The sequence below is a fragment of the Thunnus albacares genome, chromosome 9 (genome assembly GCF_914725855.1).
Source record: "Thunnus albacares chromosome 9, fThuAlb1.1, whole genome shotgun sequence".
Classification (NCBI taxonomy): Eukaryota; Metazoa; Chordata; class Actinopteri; order Scombriformes; family Scombridae; genus Thunnus; species Thunnus albacares.
Window position 1 is genome coordinate 3,318,726 of NC_058114.1, and position 24,503 is coordinate 3,343,228.

Here is a 24,503-nt window from a genome sequence, read left to right on the forward strand (position 1 = left end):
AAATAATGATCTTTCCCTAACCCTACCCAAGTGGTCTTTGTGCCTGAACCTAACCAGACCTTAACCACAGCATTGTAACACCATAAAACATCATTATTCAATAGGTAGAAATGTTAATATGCTACATTTGTAGAAATGTTGGTATGATACGTATTACACGTGTTGAAACGTATATATATTCAATGTTTCTGGGGTTTGCAGAAACGTTCAATGCCAACGGTTTGTTCTGGCAATTGGGTTGAGTCCTCAGTCAAGTCCAACAAGTCCCAAGTCAACTAATAAGTCTCAAGTAAAATGCAACAAGTTCCACGTCAAGACTAAAAAGTCTCATGTGGGACATGTCAACATGTCCCAAGTAAAGTTAATCAAATCCTAGGTAAAGTAATAATATTACTGTACTGTGGGTAGAATTATATCAAATATTACACATTTGTGCAGTGTGGCTTTATGTACAACATTCACAGATATGGTTGCAATCCAATTAAGCACTGAGGAGTTCTGGCTCATTCATCATTCAAACCTCCAAAAGTTTGGCAACCAATTACAGACAAACGGTAAGTGATACCCAAAAATGAACTTATAAGTTATGTCCAGGGTCATCTAAATATGGTATTTACCAAGTTTGGTGAAGATTAGATAAAATATGCGCCAACAGAAGCAAAAAAAAATTGCGGAATATATTTTCAGATGCAAATGGGTGGGGCCTATATCAGTTGATGTAATAACTGACCACACGGTAGCACTATTGGTCCCATGTTTTAATATGATAAGCATTTCTTAATGGGACACCTGTCCATGTAGTATGAATACTTTAGCACTTTTAGTTTTGAGATACCACCTACCATAGACTTTCTGTCATGGACTTTTTGGGGTTTTTGGTTTTGTTTGTTGCAGATGAGAGATTGTAGTGTTGTTGTATTCATGTTTATTCTGCTGCGGTTCTATTCAGGTCGGGTTATTATGAAGAGTTTTATGTTTTCTGTGCTTGCTTTGCCCATCTACACACCTGCCCTGTATCATAAATAAAGCTTTGAAGAACAATAGTGTGAATGCATATATTTATAGAAACACGCAGTTCTCAGGGCATGCTAACACCTGTTGTTGTTGTTGTTGTTGTTGTTGTTGTGGTAGTAGTAGTAGTAGTAGTAGTAGTATCTGGCCAGCACCAGTAGGGTTGGTGTGAACCCAGCTGCAGTGAACTGCTGCCTTCCTCCTTCCCCCCGGGTGGGGGGGAGGGGGTATCCTGGACCAGCTGGACCTTCCAGGATCCCCCAAGTACTACTTACCAAATGTAGGGTTGCCATTAATTTACTGCAAAATGAAAAGTGTCTTGCTGTTGCTGAAATTAACAGTTTGTTGCTGCTTTTATAAATACAGCTGTTATTCTCTACTTTTACAGCAAAATACTGCCAAACGGATTGCATTGTTTATTACCGTTAATTTGCACTTTTCACAAGTGGCACACTTAAGAGATTTTTTACTGTAAACTGCAAAATGTACAACATACTACTCGACACAGTGAGGACTACAGTGAGCTTAAATTTAATTTTTAATTTTTTTTTACAAACCTTGTTACTTGACATAAAAACTCACTGACAGGATTTACAACAGTGAATAAATTTGAATTTGAATTATGACTTAAAATGTTAAGACAAATTACACAATTTCAAGGTATTTCTTTCAAACCATGTCTCACTTTCACATTTTAAATGATTGACGCAAAACATTTGTACACAATTAGAAAGTAATAGAAAAAAACAAAGCATGGAGCTCATTCAGTTAATTAAATACTCAAAAGTCATTTAAAAAGTGAATACTTAAACAAGTAGTGCAGTCTGTCTGAACATTTTACACAAAAAACAGAAATGTATGTGTGTTATTTGCTCCCATTTACTTACATTGGAAAAAGCTTAATATCTTAAAAAGTATAAAAGCTATAAAAATTAAAAATATTAAATAATTAATAATTAATAGCATAAATCGCCTTAAAGAGCATAACGTATTGATATATGAATGGATTCTGTAAATGAAAGCACAGGTAGTTAGCAAGCAGTGATTTTCAAAAATTAAAATTTGAATTGAGAAGTGAAATGATCAGCTGTGCTTTAGTTTATTATTCCTTTCACATAATAATTTGTAATTTCTGAGCAGAATGTTTTTTTTTGTTGACCACATGATCTTACTTACTGCTGCTCAGGTAACGTGATTGGCTGCTGTCATATTAGTATTAAGTATATCTGTTTTCTGGAAAATAAAGAGTTGAACTGCTGCACTTTTTATCATGATTTTTCATCTTTAGCCTTGCGGAGAACTTCAGGTCATTTCCCATCAAAAGAAGTCCGAGTGAACTCACAAGTCACTAGTTTCAAAGTCAAAGTCGAGGTCTTTTTGATTTTGTGGGGGTCGAGTGTAAAGTCACCTGGTTCATGACTTCAGTTAGACTCGAGTCCAAGTCATGTGGAGGTTTTTTGAGTCCGACCCACCATGTCTTACTGATCTCTTTCAGTCGACACCTTGTCATTTGACCTCAGGATGAGTTGCAGTGATTCAGTGCTTTAATTAGCTGTTAGTTCCAAATTTTGACCTAAAATATACCTCGAGAAAGCTTTATAGATGACGTGTGAACCACAACCGTCCCTGAAAAGAAATGACTGTTCTGTCTGCATTTGTAAAACCTGCAAGTTCAAACCTCACAGAACAAATGGTTTTCTTGTAGCACCAGTAATCATTCAGTCACCGGGGTAAACTGTATATTTTTGACCCCTAACAAAAATAATATTCTGATGTATCCATCACGAGCCTCAGACTAAATTTAGAGCGGTGACATCAGCTGTCACATATATGGGTGGCATATGGTTGACTGAGACAAGCAGATTCTTTCTGCAGAGCAGATTTACCGTGTTACAGTATTGATTACACCTGCTGCTCATTTGTTTATTTCTCACTTCAATTAACTTGTCACAAGGCTGGAGGGTCGTTAACATGGAGCTTGATCAGGTTTGTGAATTTTACAAAATGCTTTCTTGGCAATTTAAGCCCCGATTTTACTGAACAGTTAGAATTAAGGACTTGTTGGTCTCATTTTTTCTTGAATGTATATAAAGAAAGAAACATTACAGGAAGAAAATATTCCCACTATTTTATAATGAACATGTCATTCTATTGATTTCTTTTTTTACCTCAGTTTACTGGTTTGTCTTATGTTATGTGTATTAGCTATTAGCTGTTCATTATGATATATATTATATATTTACTGTAATATGTTGTTTTGTGTTTTTTATCTATTTAAAAAGTTAATTTCATAAAATGTATTACAAGAATTATTCAAAATCCAAAACATGAAAAATGCTTCCCTGAAGTTTTTCCCCCTAAACTACAAGTGCATTTCAACCAGTTTTATTCTGTCTTCATTCAAGATATTGACACTCGATTATTGTAAACTCTTGACAGAAATTACTTGACTTGTATTGGAAACAGGCAGATTTTTTACACAGAACTTTTAAGGCTCAGTAAAAGACAATTATTGATAACATGGACAGTTTTTCTTATTTCAGAGAACATTTACTGTGCTCATTATTAAGCTTCAAGTGTTATAATAATAATAATCATAATAAACTTTATTTATATAGCACAATTCTTAACAACGTTACAAAGTGCTTTACAAAAAGAATATGAAACAAGATGAGGCAGATAAAAAAGATCAGATGAATAAAAACATATCAGACATTTCTAAAAGCTTTTACAACCAGAAAAGTTTTCAGAAGCGATTTAAAAGAAGCTGGTGAATTATTGTATCTGAGTGCAGCAGGCAGAGACTTCCATGATGTGGGAGCTTTAATAGCAAATGTCTGATCACCCTTAGTTACCAACCGTCGCCTGAGAGTCACCAGCAGGGCTCCATTTGCGGTTCTTAACGGCCGAGAGGGCAAACACCAGCTCATAAATCAGATGTATTTAGGTGCCACGTTTAAGACTTTAAAATCAATGCAAAATTTAACATAGAAGGATAAAAGGCAAGCAGGAGAGTAATGTGATCATGCCTCTTTGTTCCAGTTATAAGTCAAGCAGCAGCATTTAGTACCAGTTGGACGGTGGAGGAGCGCTGGCAGATAAGTGCTGAAAGTCATAATATATGAAATTTGACTGAAAGAAGTATAAATAGGAAAGAGAGAACTGAAGCCAATACCAGGTTGCATAACAAGCTGAACCTTAAGTTAACAGATCCTTTTTTTTTTTTTACCGTAGCTCAGGTCATGTTCAGTGTTATCCAACCCTGACTCACCCCGGAGGCCTCTTTGACTTCCATCCTGCAGCCAGGCCATCCATCACATCTGCAGAGGCATTCAGTCTAAAAGAGGAAACAACATTTTGACTGAACTGTTTTACTTTTTTGGCAGAACAAAAAAAAAATGACCAAAGCATTGGATGATTATGGTTATAACATCGGGTATTCCTGGGTATTTTTACAGCTGATTTGTACATTATATTTTGTTGTATAAAAAAAAAAAAAAAAAAGTAAATGTCTTGTGGATATCATGGTATGACACGCAGAGTGAACTTGCCCTGTAATTTGAGGATGTGGTGTCCCAGAAAACATCAGAGTTTTGGGGGTCTATTGCAGTAAAAGTAGTGGTTTGCTCCCACTGACTGATATATTATTATATATGACATCATTAGATTATTAATACTGGACTTTTTCTCTAATCTTTGAAATATTGGATCATTTGAACATTTATTGAAATGAAAGCATGTGAGAAGTTTAGAGGGAAAAATCACTATTTGGTGGAGCTGTTAACAACTCATAGACATGTGAAATGTGACCCCGACTACACACTGCTTTTTGTAAGACGTCAAAAGCCAAAAACGGTAGGAAACCACTGGTTTCATCTTTAACAATGTGTTGTATCTATAAAGTTATATATTTTTTTATTTGATAGGGACGATGCAATTTAACATAGTTCCGATACAGAGCATGAAACTGATGTACTGCACAGAGAGTTTTCAACCCTAGTTGGGCTTCACATATACAGTGTAATTAAAATATACAGCTTTCATCATCATAAAAACCACAGTTTACTACAGATATGGGAGTACAATAAAATACACATACTGAAAATACATTGATTGTGATGGACAGTTTGAAAAAACCCCAAAAAACAATACAATACAATTAGCCAAAAATGGGTACAGCTCTGGTTTGCTTTTTGCCAGCACTTAACCTTTGTTGTAAAAGATTTTATATCTGAAATTAATTGCTGGTAATGTGTTCCAGTATATTATCCATTGTGTCAAATCTTCATCTGAAAAGTAACGAAAGCTGCCAAATAAATGTAGTGGAGTGGAAGTATAAAGTAGCATCACATGGAAATACTCAAGTAAAGTACAAATACCTCAAAACTGTATATATACAGTACTTGAGTAAATGTACTTAGTTGCTTCCCACCATTGTTAATCATCTATCAACTACTTTAATTATTGACTAGTTGTTTATATTTGCAAATATTTGCTAAACAGGGAAACACTGTCCAAGGAAACACAAAGAGGGAATTTGATGCTAAAAAGACTGTAAATGTGTCAGATATCCACTTGATATGACTAACTCAGACTGATGAAGCTGAATAGAAGCTTCACATCAACTTTTAAACGACTGTGTGGACACACTGTGGATTTTGGCCTCCATCACTTACATTAAAAAGCACATTTGAAGGGAATCTTCTAATATCCAGTATGAACAGGAGGATGGGTTTCGGTGGGGTTTCCAGCAGACTCCTCCGCGGCTGCAGGTGGCAGCATCTCTCCCGGACCGCCTGTCGCCGTGGCAACAAGCCGAAGAGATAAATAACATCCGCCCTGCCTGTCTCAGCATCAGCTGATACCGTTGTGGGAGGAAGAAAAATCTGGTGTTGGCTTTCCTTCTTATCTAAAAAAAAATGGACAATTTGCAAGCAGGAGATCCGCGATACATGACAAGGTAACAGCTGCTCCGGTTGTAACGTTTATAACAGGTCGGTGAGACAGACAGACAGACAGACAGGTAGACAGACAGGCAGACAGACAGCAGGATGCTCAGCTGCGCTTAATAACCGCAGGATATTTTGAGTGAATCAGTGTAATTTGGGACACATAAGCTCGAAAGTATCTCTGTCTTTTTCTGCCAAATGTTAATGATCAGTACTGCTGTCAAATTAAACCAGGAGTCATGTAGTGAAATCACGTGACTCCACACATATGATGTCATAGCCTGGGCAGGGCAGCCTTCCTGCTGTGAGGTCCAGTCAAAGCTCAGTGACAAAGGATTTAGACTCATTTATTGTTAAAGGTATTAAATAAATGGAGCAATGTTGCTAATTGTTATCAGATTGTGTTTATGACATATTCACGCCTCAAAATATCCTTTAAGATGGTGAAAAATGTCATTATCACAATTTAGAAAATGTGGTTTGAAATGTGAGACAGTCATATATTGTTTTAAGTACATTACATATGCAATACTAACACTTATTAAGGGGTTTTTATGCAGGTTGCAAAATATATTATTACTTATATTAATACACAATATAATATGCATGCAAAAAGAGCAAAGATTTACCCTGGAGGTAGAGCAAAGTTGCATAAAAATATAAAATGGCAAGAGTTGGATGATAAAACAAAGCAACATATTAAATATTCATAAAGGCTTTTCTGTAGAGGAATGTTTAAAGAAGTGTCTGATGTCAGCACAGACCTGGTGACCGTTGGTCACCAGCTGAGAATAACCAGCAGAGCTCCGTCCACCAGTCTAAGGGAACACTCAGGCACACAGGGAGTCAAAAGTAAATGAATAATTCATTTGGAGAAAGGCCTTTTAAAGCTTTAAAAGTGATCAGTAGAAGAAGAAGGTTCCAGTTCATCCTAAAGGTGGAGTCAAGTTCTTTCACACTAAACTGGGAAAACCATTTCTGTACGGAGCTGCTTTGTGCACAGAGAAACTGTTGCCACAAAGCTGGAAGAACATTGTTTTATAAAATATTATATGCTGGATTCATCGGAACGAGAGACCAGAAGTACAGTGGAGTGCATGAAAAGGGAAACCACAACAAGTAAAGTGGTTTCTGGATCGGATCGTTAAACTCCTCTGAGATTGAGTCCATGTTTATTTTGTCTGTGACCCGCAGGAGAGTGAAGGGATGCACTCTGGACGTCCATCCCACTGAGAAAGCCCTCGTGGTTCATTATGAAGTGGAGGCAACTATCCTGGGAGAGCTGGGAGACCCCGTGGTTGGAGAGCGAAAAGAGTGTCAGAAAATGTAAGAATAACATAAAAGGATTTAAGAATATACTGTCATACTGTAAATTACAACCTACTGATGTGTTCAGAAGACTGAGTACCAAGTTAAACCAGATTATGATAGTATGATTATATCTATACAACGTAAAGTTTCTGTCTAAAGCTGTAATTTTGACTGTTAATTTGTTTGTTTCCTCCCTCAGTATTCGCCTGAAAAGCTTGAACGCCAACACCAACACGTCGTCTCTGGCTCGTAAAGTGGTGGAAGAATGTCGGCTGATTCACTCGTCTAAACTGCGCGAGGTGGAGCAGCTGCTCTTCTATCTGCAAAACCGCAAACAGCCAAACGGTACAGAAACAAACGTTTCCACGACTACTTTAATCTTAACTACAAACAACTCTCTAATGCATTGGTGGTTAAAATTATGAAGTGATTTATCATCAGAGGACTCTTTGTGATGTTTTTTTTTGTGGCTGGAACGCAACAGTGAGGTCAGTCTACGAACACGTATGTCTGTCTGTCACTGAGTCACTGACTGAGTGATGAAGGTTCACCAGACAGAAAACATCGTCCTCTGACAGAAAAATGGAGACACACAGTTCAACAAATATATCAGATGGAATACTTCCCCTATAAAATCAGGGGGAATTTGAAGCTATTTGAAAAAAGATGGTCCAAATGGTCAAGTTATTATAATAAATGAACAATGAATTGAAGCTTGTGGTTTAGACATTTTAAGGCTGATGGTCACCCAGGGGTGCACTTCATGTACCTTACTTGGAGTGAGGACCCTTCTTTACCTTCCTCTTCTAAAGAAAAGAAGGCGGGAAATTCTGATAGAAGAATAAACTCTGGATTTATGGAAAACTTCAAGTAGATTCTCAAATATGAAATGGGATCAAAGTTTTTCTATTAATTCAGAATTACTACAACATTGTAATAATCAAAGTCACTACTGTAAAATTGTCATTATTTATTTATTTATTATTTTAATTTATTGTATAATTTATTGTATGATGTATCACCGGGTGACAAACCCACACACGTTATTTACGTATATCATTAAAAAAATGTATTGCCATCATTACATGGGCTATATAACATAAGTAAAATGTAATGATGACAATAAAATAAAGTATGAAAAAAAAAAAGAAAAAAAAAAAGAAGGTGCACCAGACAGCCAAGTATCCCAGAATGCATTAGCAATGAGATTTTGAGCCAGAAGCTGTTAATATGTCACTTTATTAAGTTTTAATATTTGTTAAGACAGGAAAGTAACCGTTTAAATTCCCAATATGTGGTCAGTTTATCCAAATAACACCTATTTGTCGTAGATGTGAGGAGTTTGGTTGCCATGTGTCACCACTTCCTGTATGTCGTTTTAAATTAAAAGCCTTCCAGTGTTTCATACATGGTCCAACCTGCTCTTGTTTGTTCTTTCACAGACAACCACGAGAGGAAACGTATCTCACCTCGAGACTTCACGCCGTACGCAGGAGTGGAGGTAATGATACGCAGCGATATTATACAGTATATATACGGTACAATATGTGTGTGTTTCTCAGTCCAGACGCTGAGCTCAGTGTGTTAAACTATTCCGTCCTCTTCCAGCTGGACGAGGAGGCGAACATCAGCAAAATCGACGAGTACGTGGAGCTGCTGTATGAAGACATCCAGGAGAAGATCAGAGGAGCGACACTCATCTTCCAACTGGCTCGTAACCCGGACAACCTGGAGGAGCTCATACAGAACGGTACCTCCGCCCCTGTTTTCATTAGAGATGACTTAATACTGTATATATAAAAAAAACCCATTTCCTCCTTTATCTCTCTTCTTTATCTTTGAGTGCAGAAATGCAGGAACAACACGCTCACAGCCAACATCAACATGTTTTCAATGACATGTTTTCACTTTCACTACAAATACTGATAAAGCTTTTCCAAATCAGAACAAAAGCAGGTTCAAAATAAGTTAAGTTTAAGATAATAACATGTTTTTTTATGAAATAACATCATACTTCTATCCAGTTCCTAGTTTAACAGTTGACATAACAACCTTATTTCCTATACTTTTTATTTAAAATAACAGATTTGAATATATTTTCTAAATGTATACTTTATTTTCCATAATTAACAGTGGCAGGAGCTAGAAAATGAACATTTTTCAAATGCATTTGACTAGCTGACAGCTCTGTGATTACTGGAGCCGTGCTGAGTATCGACTGCCCAGAATACATCAGTAGCAGAACTGGAACCTGGCGTCACGTTTCCAGTCAGATTTGTTGTTGTTTACTTTCTTTGATCACATAGTTCCAGAAAAAATAAATAAAAATTGAGCCCATTATAGACTTCTGTTAAAGCAAAGTTCTTGTCTGACTAAGCATTAGGTAGCAAACAAGTAGATTATAGTGTTGGTATTAAAACTCAAGTATCATTTTTCATGACCATTTAGAACTGTACACATCGTAAACATGTTCACCTGTGCAGATACTCGATAATACAAACAGAACCACATGTTTATCTACCTTCACATACTGGAACTGTGACAGAACACTGTTGGATTATTGATGATTATGATGATTATTCTGAATTTAACCTCTAAAAACTTTAGAGGTCCACCTACTAGCTTTTTTTTTAACTTTCAAAGGCATCTTACAGTCCTCCATCAGTTGGTCACATAGATTTTAACCCCTTGTTTCTGGATTTGACTGCAATCCTTCATCTTTTCGTTTACAACTTGTGAGTGTTTGTATCAACAGACAACTCAAGACAGTTGTATGATCACAATGCTGTGTATTGATTATACAACACCATATTTATTAAGATCTACCGGGTCACCGGCGACCCGCTTAAGCCAGTTGTAAGCAGTAACATCACACAGTAATGAGTAATGGCACAATTTGGTCAATTGGAGATGATTGGAGAGGTTCAGTAACACCACAAACTAAAAACTCCCAGACGGTCAGACCTACAGGTCTGGAATTTTATACAGGTCGACAAGATTTAGAAGGTTTATGGTGTTCTGCATAGTTCTGGCATAAAGCATGTCCTAATTATTGTTACTCAAATATGACTCATTGTAGACGACGACCAAAACACACTTTTTTGAGCCTTATTTGAACTGATGTAGTTTTGTTTGTGTTTTAGCCACATGCTAAACAAATACATTTCCAGAAACTAGAAGATGTTACTTGTCAAATGAAGCTTGATACATGCATCATGGCCTTACAGTTCTTCTGTTAGAAGCTTTTCCATTTGGCCAAATAGGTGGAAATTCTATAAAAGGGGTGGATGTTAAGGGGTTAAACATCATGAACAACACACTGTATCTGCTTGATTTTTTCCTGGTTTTTTAGTCATAATTACGACTTCTGAACGCAGCGTTATCACATGACCAAAGTTCCAACTGAACAAACTCAAAGACCTTGAGATGCAGCTGAAAGCTCTCGAAAAAGCCAATAAGTGGACCTTGAGTTAAGATTTTTCAAGGAACTGTTTTATTTTCACGGACCAGAATGAACTCTCATGGTCAGTTATTTGAAATGTGTTAATTTTCTGGAAACCCAATCGTCAAATAATGTCAAACGTACAAACGCTGGAGTTTATTTGGTTGAAAAGATGTTTTTGCTTGAGTGTAGAATTCATCAACTCATATCAGCTCATCTACTTTTGCTCCCCATCGACTTTGAAAGAAAACACAGCTCGGCTCCAGCTCAGCTCCCTTCCGTGACAACCGGGCTGTTTCTTGCACAACAGCACGGCGCCATCATCCTCTGCAGCCGCCATGAGATGGCACAGCTTCATTTGTTTCTGTCATAACGCATCGTCGGCTCGCTCCGTCTGTCGCGCCGCATCAACCGGTCCGATGTTGATAAGAGCCGAGTGTTCGTGTGAACCGAGAGGCCTGGGGTCAGCGTGGAAAGACGAGACGAACCCAGAGACGCCGTGTCTTTACGTTGAGGAGCACCCATAGCTCAAAATCCCCAGGAGCCTCCGACCTCATCGCATTCCCCCCACGTTTCTTTAAATTAACCTCCAGCTGCACTTTTTCCTTCCTTCCTTTCGCCTCTCTCATCTCCAGCCCTTCATTCCTGTCTCTCCTCCTTTGTGTCTTTTGCGTCGCGTCGTGTCTGTCCTTGTCTGTGTCTGATTTTGTTTCTGTGTGTCTGTGGTCAGAGACGGCCCTCGGAGCTCTGGCCAGAGTCCTGAGGGAGGACTGGAAGCAGAGCGTTGACCTGGCAACGACCATCATCTACATCTTCTTCTGCTTCTCCAGGTAAACAAACAGAAACTTAGTTAGAAAAAGTTTCCAGCTTTGTCTCTGTGTTCCAGATAAACAGAGATAAATAATAAATAGTTTTTCCTCATTTTTATTTTATTTTATACCCTTTTCAATCCAACTATCAGTCAATCAAACTTTATTTTTATAGCACCTTTTGTACAGGTTAGTGCAGACAAGCTCATAATAAGACTAAATAACAAATGTGATAAATGATAAAATTAAAACTAGATAAAATTGCTAAAAGACGATGACAAATAAAACAGTTAAGAGGGAATAAAACATTTTAAAACATGAATACAATAAAATAAAAGATTAAATAAAGTAAGTAATGAGTATAAAACATTCTAATCGACTTCAGCACTGTCAGATCTTCAGGCAGAGACCGAAACGTAAAATCTGTCTCAACAAACGTCTTTGTCCTGCAGTCGCGCCAGAAGACCTGAAGGGGACGTCCTGGTTCATACTGGACCAGTCACATGTTTAGAAACACTTTCTCATTCCAGGCAGCAGGAATATGAGTCCAAATGTTTGATACTGGTACTAAATAAACTAAATAAGAACACTCAAAGAAGTAGAAATAAAGTAATAAAACATAAATGACTAAAATCTTAACTAGAAACTGAACTAAAACATCAAACTCTAAATATATACCATGACAGTTTCTGGTAATATTACAGTATAATACAGTACAGTGTGTACTATGTATTGTCTTGTACTGGTTGCCAAGGTGTCTGGTTAGAATTGCATAGATGAGTATTTGTGTTTTATACCAGAGTTCAAGGTTTCTAAACTCGTCAACATGAATACATTTGACCAGCAGAGACGCCCAAAACAGTCTTCAACTAAAGAGTTCCTTCATATCAGCAGCATGACGACTTTCCTGCATTTCCCTAAATCCTTAACAATGACAGATGATTGTCACTTGCACATTACAGGTAAATGTTTTTGTCTTACACTCCTCTTGCTTTGCAACCACAATATTGTCAAAAATATCAATTGATTTAGATTTTTCTTAATTGGAACCGAGTGGCCTAAACCATGAAAAACCGACCCAAACCACAAGTCAGGAGTCATTTCTTCAATGAGCCAGTTATACATTTTGATTTAAGCAAAGTTCTTGTATTACTGAGAATTAGGAAGCATTCGGACATATTTTAATGTTTTTACCAAAAACTCAGGTATCATATTAACACCGGTATCAAAACATTTCCAGTCCCACTGGCATCATGACTGGTTCAGGGTGCAAAGAGCAATGTCAGATAAAACCATGACTGAGATGTTAATTAATGCATTTATTCAAATTTAAACCAGTAATAGTTTCTAGTTTTTACATCCAAGTGGCCACAAGACTCCACTCAACATATATTTCGTCATCTGTCCACGTCTGCGAGGGTCTTCGAGGACCGAACACGTCGACAATGTAGTATAAAAAGAACATATATTTGTTCTATATGCGTCTCTTCACACTGGTGGAGCTTGTTATAAAGATTCCTCTTATTTGGAACAAAGTGGCCAAAAAGTATGCAAAACTTGTACTCAGGGCCGTCCACATATTTTTGTCCTTAAAGTGTATATTCTTAGTTATTTTCAAGCACAACCTCAAGTTTTTTACTGAACTCTCGGTTAGCTCTTTCTACATTTTTGAACCTTACAATTACTTTCCTTTTCCCCCCTCTCTCTTCTCTGTTCACTCGCTCTCCTTCTTTCTTACAGTAGTTCCCTCCACCTTTGGCAGGCGTACCTCGGACTGAAGTTTCACTCTCCAACCGGGGGGTTCGGAAACACTAAAATTAGCCCTCGCTAGAATAATACATAAACGTCTGTCAGAGCTGATTTAGGCTGCGAGAGGACGTGTTCGTCTGTAAACCGATCGTCATTCTTGGCTCGTCTCCATCTCCGTGTTATGCTATTTGGATTTTGAAACGGTTCAAGTCGGGCTGATTATAAGTCGGACCAGGACATACTGTTTGACTGAACGTGTTTTGACTTTGACAGTTTACTTTGTAAACTACTTCAGGGGTGACGGATTGGGTCATTTTAATGACAGCTCCCAGCTGGAATCCCAAATATGATTTCAGTTTTGAGAATCCACTTTTGGATAAATGGAAGTCTTTTTCTCTCCCCCCCCCCCCCCCCCCCCCCCCCCCCCACCTCCCCCACCTCCCCTCTCTAATTTTCTCCTTCAGTTTCTCCCAGTTCCACGGCCTGGTCACACATTTCAAGATTGGGGCCCTGTGCATGAACATCATCGAACATGAGCTGAAGAGGTATGACCTCTGGCAAGACGAGCTGCAGAAAAAGAAGAAGGCCTATATCCTTTCCAAGAGTCGTCCTACTGAGGAATATTTCCTCTAAACTCCAGCTTTTGCTAAACACATGAGTAATGTTAGTGTGTAAGGTATACTGTGTATCTATGGCATAAGGAGACAAAGCCTGCTGGTTATTACTGTGGCACTCTGGGTAATTTTCTTTAGTGTAAACAGAGTTTCTTGACTGATTTCACATGAAGAATCCACTGAGAACCAAAACCTGAAGAAAGAACATGAGAAGTCTTTCAGAAAGTACCAGAGCCTTCTGACCAAGCAGGAGCAGCTTCTCAGAGGTACAGATGGAATATTTTTGACTCCAGAAGAAGGATGTAAATCTCATCTTTCACTTCTTGGGGCCAGCTGTGCATGCTGATCATCTTTGGTTGCATGAGTCTGTTGTTTTGATGGTAAAAGGCAAAACTGCATGTACAGGTTTCTGTCCTGTAGGAGCATTTTATTTTTTTAAATGAAATATTATGAGGTTTTTTTGGCAGTTTACTCTGGACTAAATTGAATTTGGCTTGATCTCAGACTGCTGCTGAATACGCTGCTACAAACAAACACCAGTATACCCACTGCAGCTCCTGCACCTTTAGTTTAAACCCTGCCTGAGATCCAGAAGAAGTAGCAGACATATAAGATATTTGTAATGAACATTTCTCTCAATGCAAGCATCAAGCTGCAATGAAGAATATACTTATACTAGAAAAACATACACTAAACCAATCAAAATAAGCCTTAGAATAAAATGTGTGATTATATCTGCTCCATCTGCCATCTCTAAACCCTGCAGTGTGTCTTTGTCTGCTGCTGAACTTGGCCGAAGACACCCGCACGGAGCTGAAGATGAGGAACAAAAACATCGTCCACATGCTGGTGAAGATCCTGGAGCGGCAGGACGAGGAGCTGCTGCTGGTGGTCGTCTCCTTCCTCAAGAAGCTCTCCATCTTCCTGGAGAACAAGAACGACATGGTGAGAGATCGTGCACAGTGTCCCTTCACTGTGCACGAAGCGCCGTTTAAGAAATAGTTTCCCCGGTTTCAGGTGGAAGAACTCGGCTGCCGTTAACGCTTTGATGAAGCCGAGTTCCAAAAATCTGGTTTTCGAATTACACACCGTCACGTATGGGTAGGACGTTGGGGTGTCCACATAGTTTTGGCCATTTAGTGTAAACAATGAAAGGTTGTTGAGGTTTTTTTTAATTTTAAACAAGCTAATTATCATTCTGACCCATAAAGATTTAATATAAATATCCAAATATCAGATGTAACTTATAGGAGCAGCTCAGTTTAACATTTTATTGTTTGATTTTAGACTCAATTAATCTGTTTCTACTAATAGAATCAATAACTTCATTAGCTTTTCTTTACCTCATTTCATTTCAAGGCTCAATTAGTCAAACTTAAAGGAATCATTTCTTTATTTGTTCCCCCCAAAGGTCATTTTGACAAATAGCTGTAACCCTGTAGAGTTCCAGTTGAAACCACACTTATCAAATTTCAATTTAAAAACTGCTTAGAGGGTCCACTTCTGTCGACGTGTCCCACAGCGCTCGTACAGGAACATCACCGCTCCCTCCGCCGACCCCCCCCCCCCCCACAACCCACCTCCCCCTAATCCAGCCCCACCTGGTTCCAATCTCACACAGTTTGTGGGTCTTTATCAAAGCCAGACCCTGTTAGGAACTGGTTTTATCTCCTTGTTTCCCCCTTCAGTGTATCTTTGATTCAGATTAAAGAACGCTTCGGGGGGTTTTAGACCCACTCCAGCATGTGTCCAGCGGGAAAAATAGTGGTTTCAACACTTTGACTCGGTTGGAGTGTATCAGTTTACACAAGAGGAAAAGAGTTTGCCCGTTTAAGGACCTGAATGTTTAATTGATTGAAAAAAAGACTTATCCAATAAGGATACAGTATGTCATACGGTTTTATTTACACAGCAAACATGTTTTGACTTTGTCCAAATCAGATAAGACTTCAACACAGACTGATATGGTTTTTTTTTTTTTTTTTCCCGCTGCTGTCACTAATGGAACGGGAATGTCAGCGGTAATTGACACAGGCTGCAGCTGATTATGTTGCTCGAGGTCTGGTTTGTGATGGTGTGACTGGAGCTGGTTTCGCACACAGTAGCAGCAGCAGCAGCAGCAGCGAGTGCGTTTTTTTTTTTTTTTTTTTTTAACTGGGAGCAGGTTGCGTCACCATGATGTCTGGCTGCGGGGAGAGACCACAGGAGAGGGGGGGAGCAGACATGTTAACAAGCAGCAGTGGACTGACTGACTGACTGACTGACTGGCACTGGCTGTGTCACCCTGACAGTCACGGTGACAGCAGCATGTGTGTGTGTGTGTGTGTGTGTGTGTGATGAGGCCTAAACACTTCCACACACACACTCACACTTTCACACATCAGTGAGAGAGAGAGAGAGAGAGAGAGAGAGAGAGAGAGCCGGCAGTCGTGTGTTAATGTTTGAGTTGGTGTCATCAGCTCAACACCTCCACCTGCCTGCAGGTCATGTGAACCTGCTCCAAGCTGCACGTCAGGGTTAAAAGAGGGAGAAGTTTACTGGTTAGTGAAGCTTTTATTTATTCAGGAAAGAGACTAAACACTTCCTCGGTTGAGACACGGACTCGGATGATAAACGGATAAACAGAAATCAGATAAAAATGCTTTGTTTAAACTGTCAGATAATAAAATAAATTAAAAAAGAAGGTAAAGTGCTCATTTCTTCTGTTTTTTAAAGCTGAGTGTGCCGTTATAAAAATATTATTGTTTTATTCAATTTATTATCCCATTTCTTTATATTGTCTCACTTATTATTTTTTCTAAAAATTGAGTTATTGTATTATTTTAAGTATTTTAAATCCCACATTGTTTACATTGATGCTAGCTTTCAGTTTTCTTCTTCTCTGGCTGTTTTGGTGCGTTTCTGTGTTTCTTGATGCATTAAAGCCACAACCTGTAGGTCAGTAGAATAATATAAAACCATTAACAAGATCATTTTGGCATCTATGTCAGCACTAGTATTAAAAAAAACCCCAAAAACCAATACCTACACATACATATAGTTAATATATATATATGATGAAGCTGTGTGTGTGTGTGTGTGTGTGTGTGTGTGTGTGTGTCTTCAGGCTGAAACACTTGCCGTGGAGAAGTTAGCCCGGCTGGTTCCCTGTGAGCACGAGGAGCTGCTGATCACCACGTCCCGCCTGCTGCTCAACCTTTCCTTCGACACGGCGCTGCGCAGCCAGATGGTCCAGGCCGGACTGGTTCCCAAACTCTCCTCGCTGCTGGGTAATCAATCTGACAGCTCGCTTCTGGTCGTGTGTTAAATGTTTTGTTTGTTTTTGTGTTTGTTTACGCTGCTGTGTGTTTATAACTGGGACTGTCCTGCGTGTGTGTTTTAGCCTCTGTATCGGGGCAGCTGTTGTTTCAGCGCATCTGTTCCAAGTTTTTACTGACAGAAACAGACACACGTCAGCGGAGCCTCTAATTTGTCATAACTGAGGCGTGTGTGCAGGTGCGTGGGCCCCGCCTCTGGTGAACTTCCTGAAAGCTCCGGAGCGTGCGACCGGTGCGTTGTCTCATCCGCGGGGTCGTGTGACACGGTCAGAAGCATCCGACGGGCCTTTTGAAGCCTCTCAGAGGGAGGCTCGGGTAACGGCGCATAATTAATATAATATATTTGTTAGAACAACATGCCAGAGCCTCTGCGCAAATGTTGTTTTTGTAGGAGGCGGCCCGGAGAGGTGATGGGGTCTTCGGAGATTTAGGCAGGGTTGTTTTTTTGGGAAGTGGCGGATGGGGGGGGGGGGGGGGGGGGGGGGGGTTTGCTCATTCAGGAAGCAAGGCACACATATAATATAACTTAGCACTGAAATATCACGCCTGCTCACCGTTCTGACACTGTTGAGTTTTCTCTGTATTGCGCGTGTGCGTAATGCGCTCTGTATGTGAGCAGAGGCCTCATTAATCATCCGCTTTCACTGCCGACCGTCCTCCTTTCAAGCCTCCCCCCCCCGCATGAGGACTCTCATCGTCTTATCTCCAAAGAAAGAAAGAAAGAAAGAAGACAGCGAGGAGGCGGAGGCCGTCAGCCGTCACTCTCTCTCCATCCAGACCCGACCTCAGGTCACGACCCTTTAATGATAAGATGAAAGCCTCCACTTGATCCGTCCCACCGACACCTGAGGAAAAATAGAAGATTTCTGTCCATCAGCTTTTATTTCTTTACAGCTGCTTCTGAAACAGCTCATCAGTTAATCGAGAGTCATTTGATAAAAGGGAGACAGAGGATTTTCTTTCAATTTACAGAAAGATGGACATAAACCAAACTGTTTTTCTCATCTCTTTAATTATCTTGTGACCCTTTTTAGAGCTATAGTGCGACCCCTATGGAAGAAGTGATTGATGGATTAATAGATGATGGAGATAATTGTAGATATCAGCTAGAACTTCAACAATAGTACCAGCTTGTCTCCGCTCTAGTTGGTGAAAACAGACAATACTAATCGATAATCTAAACCATCTATAGATGAATCTGTAATAAAAGTTATAGTTAGCTGCTGCCTTTTCCCTCAGCGTTGCCGCTCGACTCCATCTCTCTGCTCCATGATGCGGCGTCGTTACATCGCAAAGACAAATTAGTGGACTGGAGCGAAGGGGTGTGGGGAGGGTGGGGGGGGTTGTGGATCTCTTTTTAAGAGCAATTGACTCTGTTTTGTGGCGTGTGATGTCTCTGAAGACCAAACCCAGCTTTGCTTATTTATCCAGAAAATGCAATAACAATGGCGCAGCGCTGTCCACAAACCGAGCCCAGACGCCTCTTAATGTTGTGCGGGTGTAATTTTTACGAAGGTTAGGCGGTTTTAAATCAGGCTGGGGTGTAATTGGAGTTTAGCTCTCCCACTAACTGCCCCTGAACAGTCTAGTTAATTCTTAACAGCTCCCCCTCACCTCTTCTTTTTTTTTCTCTCTCTCTCTCTCTCTCTTTATTTCTCTCAACCTGACTGGTGTTTTGAACATTTAATGGGATCTCTCTCCTCGCCCATAAAGGATCCTCCATGTTCCTACCAGCAAAGTGAAGGAGTTCGCCGGGTCTGGAGGAGCTTATTGCCTCTCTGTGTGTGTGTGTGTGTGTGTGTGTGTGTGTGTGTGTGTGTGTGTGTGTGTGTGTGTGCTTGGTTGTTTTCATGTGCATTTTAAGGTACTGGTTGAGGTAAAGGATCGCTAATGAGAAGCACATGTTCCAACCAATCGCTGGCTGCAGTGGAAGGGCCCGAGCAGCGAGCAGCGTAGCTTTAACTTATTAAAGGCAGTAAAATTGATGCTTCCTCCTGTTTTCCCAATTAAAGCTAGAAGCCGTCTCCACTCTCGGCCCTCTCTCTCTCTCTCTCCCCTCTCGTGATGCCAGGGGTTCACTGAGGACATCTGGATCTAATACTCGGTGATAAGGCTCCCTGTACGCCAGTGACCGAACACGGCTGGGACCAGTTTTAACTGGACCGTGTTGGGGGGGCGGCTTTGGAGGCTGGTGGGCATTACAGGAGGTCTGTCAGTGGTTCTGGTCCAGTGAAGAGCCTCTCTCTTAACACTTCTCTTAATGAAAAGTCTTTGGGTCAAACTCTGGTCTGAACTCTATTAATTCTCTCTGGCTGGCTCCTCCTGCAGGCCTCCAGCCCCCCAGCTCTGGTCAAAGGTCAAACTCATAAAGGTCCCGGGCTCACTGACAGTCTAACACTCAATCAATTCTGTCTTTATCTCCTTCATGCTGCTGCTGAGGCTTGATAAGTATGCAATACGGTGCTGATAGGAGAGAGAATGTGCTCATGTTTTGTTTTGGTTTTTTTGACTAATCTTAATGGGTGGGGTCACAAAATTACTAAAAACATATTTCCTCTAGTGTATCTGACTGAGATTTAGTTTTATGTGTTCAGATTTCTGTCTCTGCCCGAGTGTAATGGAGGTAAATGACAAACCCTAACCCTGACCCTGCACTCAGAATCACACTAATGTGTCTTCTTTCTTTTTGTTTTACTTCAGACTTTGTTTCAACATTCATCTGCTGAAACTGAAAAACTGAATCAAGCTGAAACTTCCTCTGAGCTCCCTTTAAATCTCAGTTTAACATGTTAACCTACAAGCAGGATTTGTTAAATCCCAACCAGTTTGGAGCCAGTTGTGGTCCAGTATGTAATATCTCGTGTGACATCTTGTACAATATTTGCATATTCATAGATTCTGGGTTTTTTAAATGAGGGAGAAAGATGAGGCGTCATTTTAAGATTTTGTTAACGAGGTAATTCAACCATGTCAGACACACATGATTATTTCTGGGGTTTCTATATATCGTTAAACACGTCTGGAGGGAATCTTTAATGTTGACAAAATGACAAAGTGAAAGCGGTCGCTCGCAGTGACAAACCCACAGAGAATTAGCAGCTAACTCTTCAGAGACTTTCAGTCTATTCTGGATCATTGTTTTGGTTTTCTGGCCCACAAACACGCTCTGATAAAACCACTGTAGAGACCAGCTGGTGATGTCAACGGTTTTCATTTGAGCTACTTTCTACTAAAGTTTTTATCCCAATGAAATCGCTCTCTAGTGTTGTCTGTGGGTTATCCAGAGTAACAGGGACGTTGCTAAATTCCATTTGTCTCCACTGTATTGAGTCAATATAGTGAAATAAAACCCAACTTGGCATGGCTTGCATGGAGAGATATCACTAGAAGTAAGAATATGTTATTTTATGTAATTTGGGGGGACTGTCCCTTTAAGCAGCATGGAAAGCTCTCCTTTTCCATCCAGTAGCCTGCTGCAGCTCCACATTTATCCTTTTAAATATTGTTTTTTCGTCTAAGCTAAGCTGCCCGAGGAACACGACAAACTGAGAAACTGCAGTCGACTGCTGCTGATTCCGCCCTGAATGCCAATTGACCTCCGACTGGAATCGCTGTTAAAAAGGCCATTCAGCCCATTAATATTTTCAAAAAACACACAGCTCCCCTAGATGTGGTCATTGGCATCCTGCAGAGCGTTGCGGCACAACCAGTCATTCATCCATTGACTTCCCTCCTCCTCCTCTGTTTATGTTGCAGCTGACGAGGGCCAGAGACAGCTCAGCATGTGCATTCTGTACCACATCAGCATGGACGACAGATTCAAGTCCATGTTTGCCGACACAGACTGCATACCGCAGGTAAGGCTGGCTAATGTACAGCGCCAGTAGACCAAGACAGACACATTAGCATCGGCAGCTAACGGCACCCGGGGAATTAATGCATGAGAAACAGAGCGAGAGGGAAGGGAAGCACGCCACATCTGGAACCAAAAACCACCATTGGACCGCTGCTCAGTCTTCCCTCTCGCTCCGATGACAACTCTGTGTTTTCCCTCTCCTTCTCTTTCCACCAAATATCCTTGCACCATATTATCATATACACATATTATCCTCTTAGTTGAGACACCAGCACAGACACAGAATTGTCCTGAAAATTCAGTTTGCCACTAAACCCCCCCTCAAATTTCTTTCAACTTTCGATCATAACATTTTTGTCGAGCTACTCTCCCTCCTGATTGAGTTGACCCGGTCAGTCGCTGCTCTCATCATCAGCGATTAGCCAAATGTGCGTCGTGTTTGTTTGTTGAGATTGGGTGTAAATGCCGGCCAGATGTGGCGAAGAGAGTCGGCCGTTTGTTCAGAAGGTCACGTCAGCAGCAGCAGCGGCAGCAGATCTGAAACTCTCGGGGGTTTTCCGTGTGGCAGAGAGCAGCACGCTCGCTTAGCAGCATGACCAGGATGTGACCTCTGACCCCGCCCCGAGGCCCGCTCACTCTCCTCTGCCTCCGTTCCTCTAACGTCCTCCATCTATCAGCTCAGCTCAGAGAGTACGTCCACGTGAAACCACAGTAAATTTTAAAAAACGCATCTGAAAACTGAGCTTTTCCCAAAACGGTCTTCAGAGCGGATAAATCTGAAAACTGAGGCCTTGTGTTTTAATGTGGACGAGGAAAACGAAGCTTTTAGAAAACCGTGGCTGCGTGGGATAAAGTCGAGAAGAACACTTTCCATCACAAAGCTGAATAAACTGAATAAAAAAGAAAAGACGAAAGCGGGACAAATTCTCAAGTAGCTGAACAGGTACAAATGCAATGAGAAAGATGTCTAGACTCATTTTAAATTATTAAAGTAAGTGCTTCATAAATACCATCAACAACAAGACGGTAGTGCAACAGTCAAAGTGTTGAAAGGGGCTCAAGTGTAAAGAGGACGACTTACAGAAGATATAACAGCTTAAAAGAATAAATGAAATGTCACATTTTAGTGTTTTTTATTTATTTATCTTTTTATATATTGAAAATCATCAGTATTTATGATATTCTCGTGACCGCCTGTCATTGATCACTTATTTTAAGTGTTAATATAGCCGATCACAGAATCCAGCTGTTGTCATTAACACAACAACACTGTAATTATGTTAATTTTGTCTGATAATGATTGACTGATGTCTCAGCAGGAGGTTCTGTTCACCTTCACACTCACTCAGCTGTTTGACAACAGAAAAATACATTAATGAGAATAATAAAACAGTGAGTTATGTGTTTATTAAAAACACATAAATCACAGAGAGCAGGAATAATGAGACTGTCTGTCTCACTGCTCAACACATGCTGGCTGTGATCGGTAAAACCAGTAAGAAGACATTAAACAGCGTTTGAATATGGACGGAGATCTATACATAAACATGATCTGAATATGCGAGTGCTGACGTGTCATTCTCACGTGTAAAAAGTGTTTCCAGATTTAAATTACATAATGTGGACATAACGTCTCAGACTCAGTGGTTCATTTTCATTTCCTCTCTTTCTCTCGAAGGCAAATTCCAAATCAAAACCACTTCTGTCCCCGTCTACATGTCCCCTCCGTCTGTCGTCTTTATGAAAACACGTCCTCGACGTACTTTTTCACCCCCGTTTACCACCTTTTATCCTCTCTCACCTATTTGGTACTTTTAAGACCTCTCTTTTATCACTTTCCCAGGGTAGTGACTGACCTGCCCCTTTCCCCTTCTCCAGCTTTTAATGGGGTCACCGTTTGGTGCTGGATGTGGGGCTTCAGAGCAGGGATGTCAGGACTGAGGGGAGGGAGGTGAGGAGCAGAGGTGGAGGTTGAGGTGGAGGTGGGGGGCGGAGGTTGCCTGTGTTTTGGTCGGACTGCTGGCCCTTACTGGGCCGCCTCCGGTGGCTGTCTGTGGTAAATAAGCAGAGGCAGGTGCCAGAGAGTCTAGACGGGGCTGATTTGGGGTCCAGGGCCCCTGGTATGTGATACCTAACCCAGGCCCGGCCCAGCCTTTCTCTCCCTCTCTCTGATTCCTGACTCCTCACAGGGAAGCAGTGCACCTCTGCCCCCCCCACCCTCCCCCTCTGCTCCCTCATCCCCCAGCTCAAAGCCTTTCCTGTTTAATGTTAAATCAGCGCAGGAGAGACGAACGGACAGACAGAAAGAGGGAAGAGGGAGGGAGGAAGAGGAGGAGGAGGGTGTTTGGGAGGTTGAGGAATGACGCCCACCTTCTTTTATCTCTAACACACTCTTTTCTAACTCACAGACACACACTTAGTTTCACTGTTTTATTATTATTTATTTTATTTTTCCTCCTCCTTCGCCCTCTAAAGGCGCCTTTACACTGTCTGAGATGAAAGTCGACAAGCACGAGAGAAACGTGGTGAAATCTTTGGTCGCAGATCCAAAAACAGGGCTCCTAGATCTCACTGTGGCTTTTGAGGGTTTTTGGTGACCAAAGATAGCCTGAAGTGAAATTCTGACTTTGCTTCATTTTCAAAAAGAAAACATCCGAGCTGCAGATGGATGAAGAGCTGATGACGTGTCTCTGCTTTCATCTGCTGTTTTTCTGTTTCCATCGTAGCGTCACGATTCACCACGAACTCATCTGACAATCTGACAAACCGATATCATACAGGGATTAGTTTTATTAGAGCCATCTTGTTGTTGTTGCACAATCTAAAGGCGCCCTTATATTTCAGAGCAGCTTTAACGTGATTGGAGGAGCCTGCAGGGATGCTCTTTATTTCTTTCTTTCTTTCTTTATTTATTAATAAACTAAATCAGTTTTCTAACTGACACTGAGTGATGCATTTGTAGATTCTGGGTTGTGTTTGTTGTATTATTACATGTATGTTTGTGCTTGTGTGTAAATATTTGATTCTCATTGTTGGATATTTCCTGGAACATTATGTGTAGACTCTTCATTTTTGTGCTGTCGTGGTTTGGTTTGTCTGAATAATTCCATGAGGGATGAGTCATATAAACATCCTGACACCAATTTTCAGTCATTCAGTCACAACACTCAAGCATTCAGACATTAGCTTGACCTCTGCCACGTTTAAACTCATGTCAGAAAAAAGCAGATTTGCTCAACCAAAACAACTTTGTCAGTCTAGTTTTACAGTTTGAGTTATTTTGTGAAATATTTACAACTTTGCAAAGAGGAACAAACATATGAACTTCCATGGAGTTGGTTGGTTAAATAAACAAGCTGATGATTAGTCTAACAAAACCTTTTAAAATACCAAAACCATGAGATTTATTAACATAAGGACACTGAATAAAGACTATAAATGATAA

At 40.3% G+C, this 24,503-nt stretch overlaps 1 protein-coding gene across 3 annotated transcripts in view; it reads left to right on the forward strand.

Moving 5' to 3' along the window:
* Nucleotides 1-5,833: 5,833 nt before the first annotated feature.
* The window catches only part of kifap3a (kinesin-associated protein 3a), a 45,211-nt gene continuing 26,541 nt past the window's right edge, over nucleotides 5,834-24,503 (forward strand). For all 3 annotated transcript variants that reach the window (XM_044360656.1, XM_044360657.1, XM_044360658.1), the window contains exons 1-11: nucleotides 5,834-5,971; nucleotides 7,155-7,286; nucleotides 7,471-7,616; nucleotides 8,714-8,772; nucleotides 8,880-9,021; nucleotides 11,444-11,543; nucleotides 13,736-13,860; nucleotides 14,053-14,151; nucleotides 14,652-14,830; nucleotides 16,992-17,154; nucleotides 20,959-21,059. In XM_044360656.1, coding sequence (XP_044216591.1) covers nucleotides 5,931-5,971; nucleotides 7,155-7,286; nucleotides 7,471-7,616; nucleotides 8,714-8,772; nucleotides 8,880-9,021; nucleotides 11,444-11,543; nucleotides 13,736-13,860; nucleotides 14,053-14,151; nucleotides 14,652-14,830; nucleotides 16,992-17,154; nucleotides 20,959-21,059 — 1,287 coding nt within the window. In that variant the 5' untranslated portion in view covers nucleotides 5,834-5,930. The remainder of the gene's footprint in view (nucleotides 5,972-7,154; nucleotides 7,287-7,470; nucleotides 7,617-8,713; nucleotides 8,773-8,879; nucleotides 9,022-11,443; nucleotides 11,544-13,735; nucleotides 13,861-14,052; nucleotides 14,152-14,651; nucleotides 14,831-16,991; nucleotides 17,155-20,958; nucleotides 21,060-24,503) is intronic.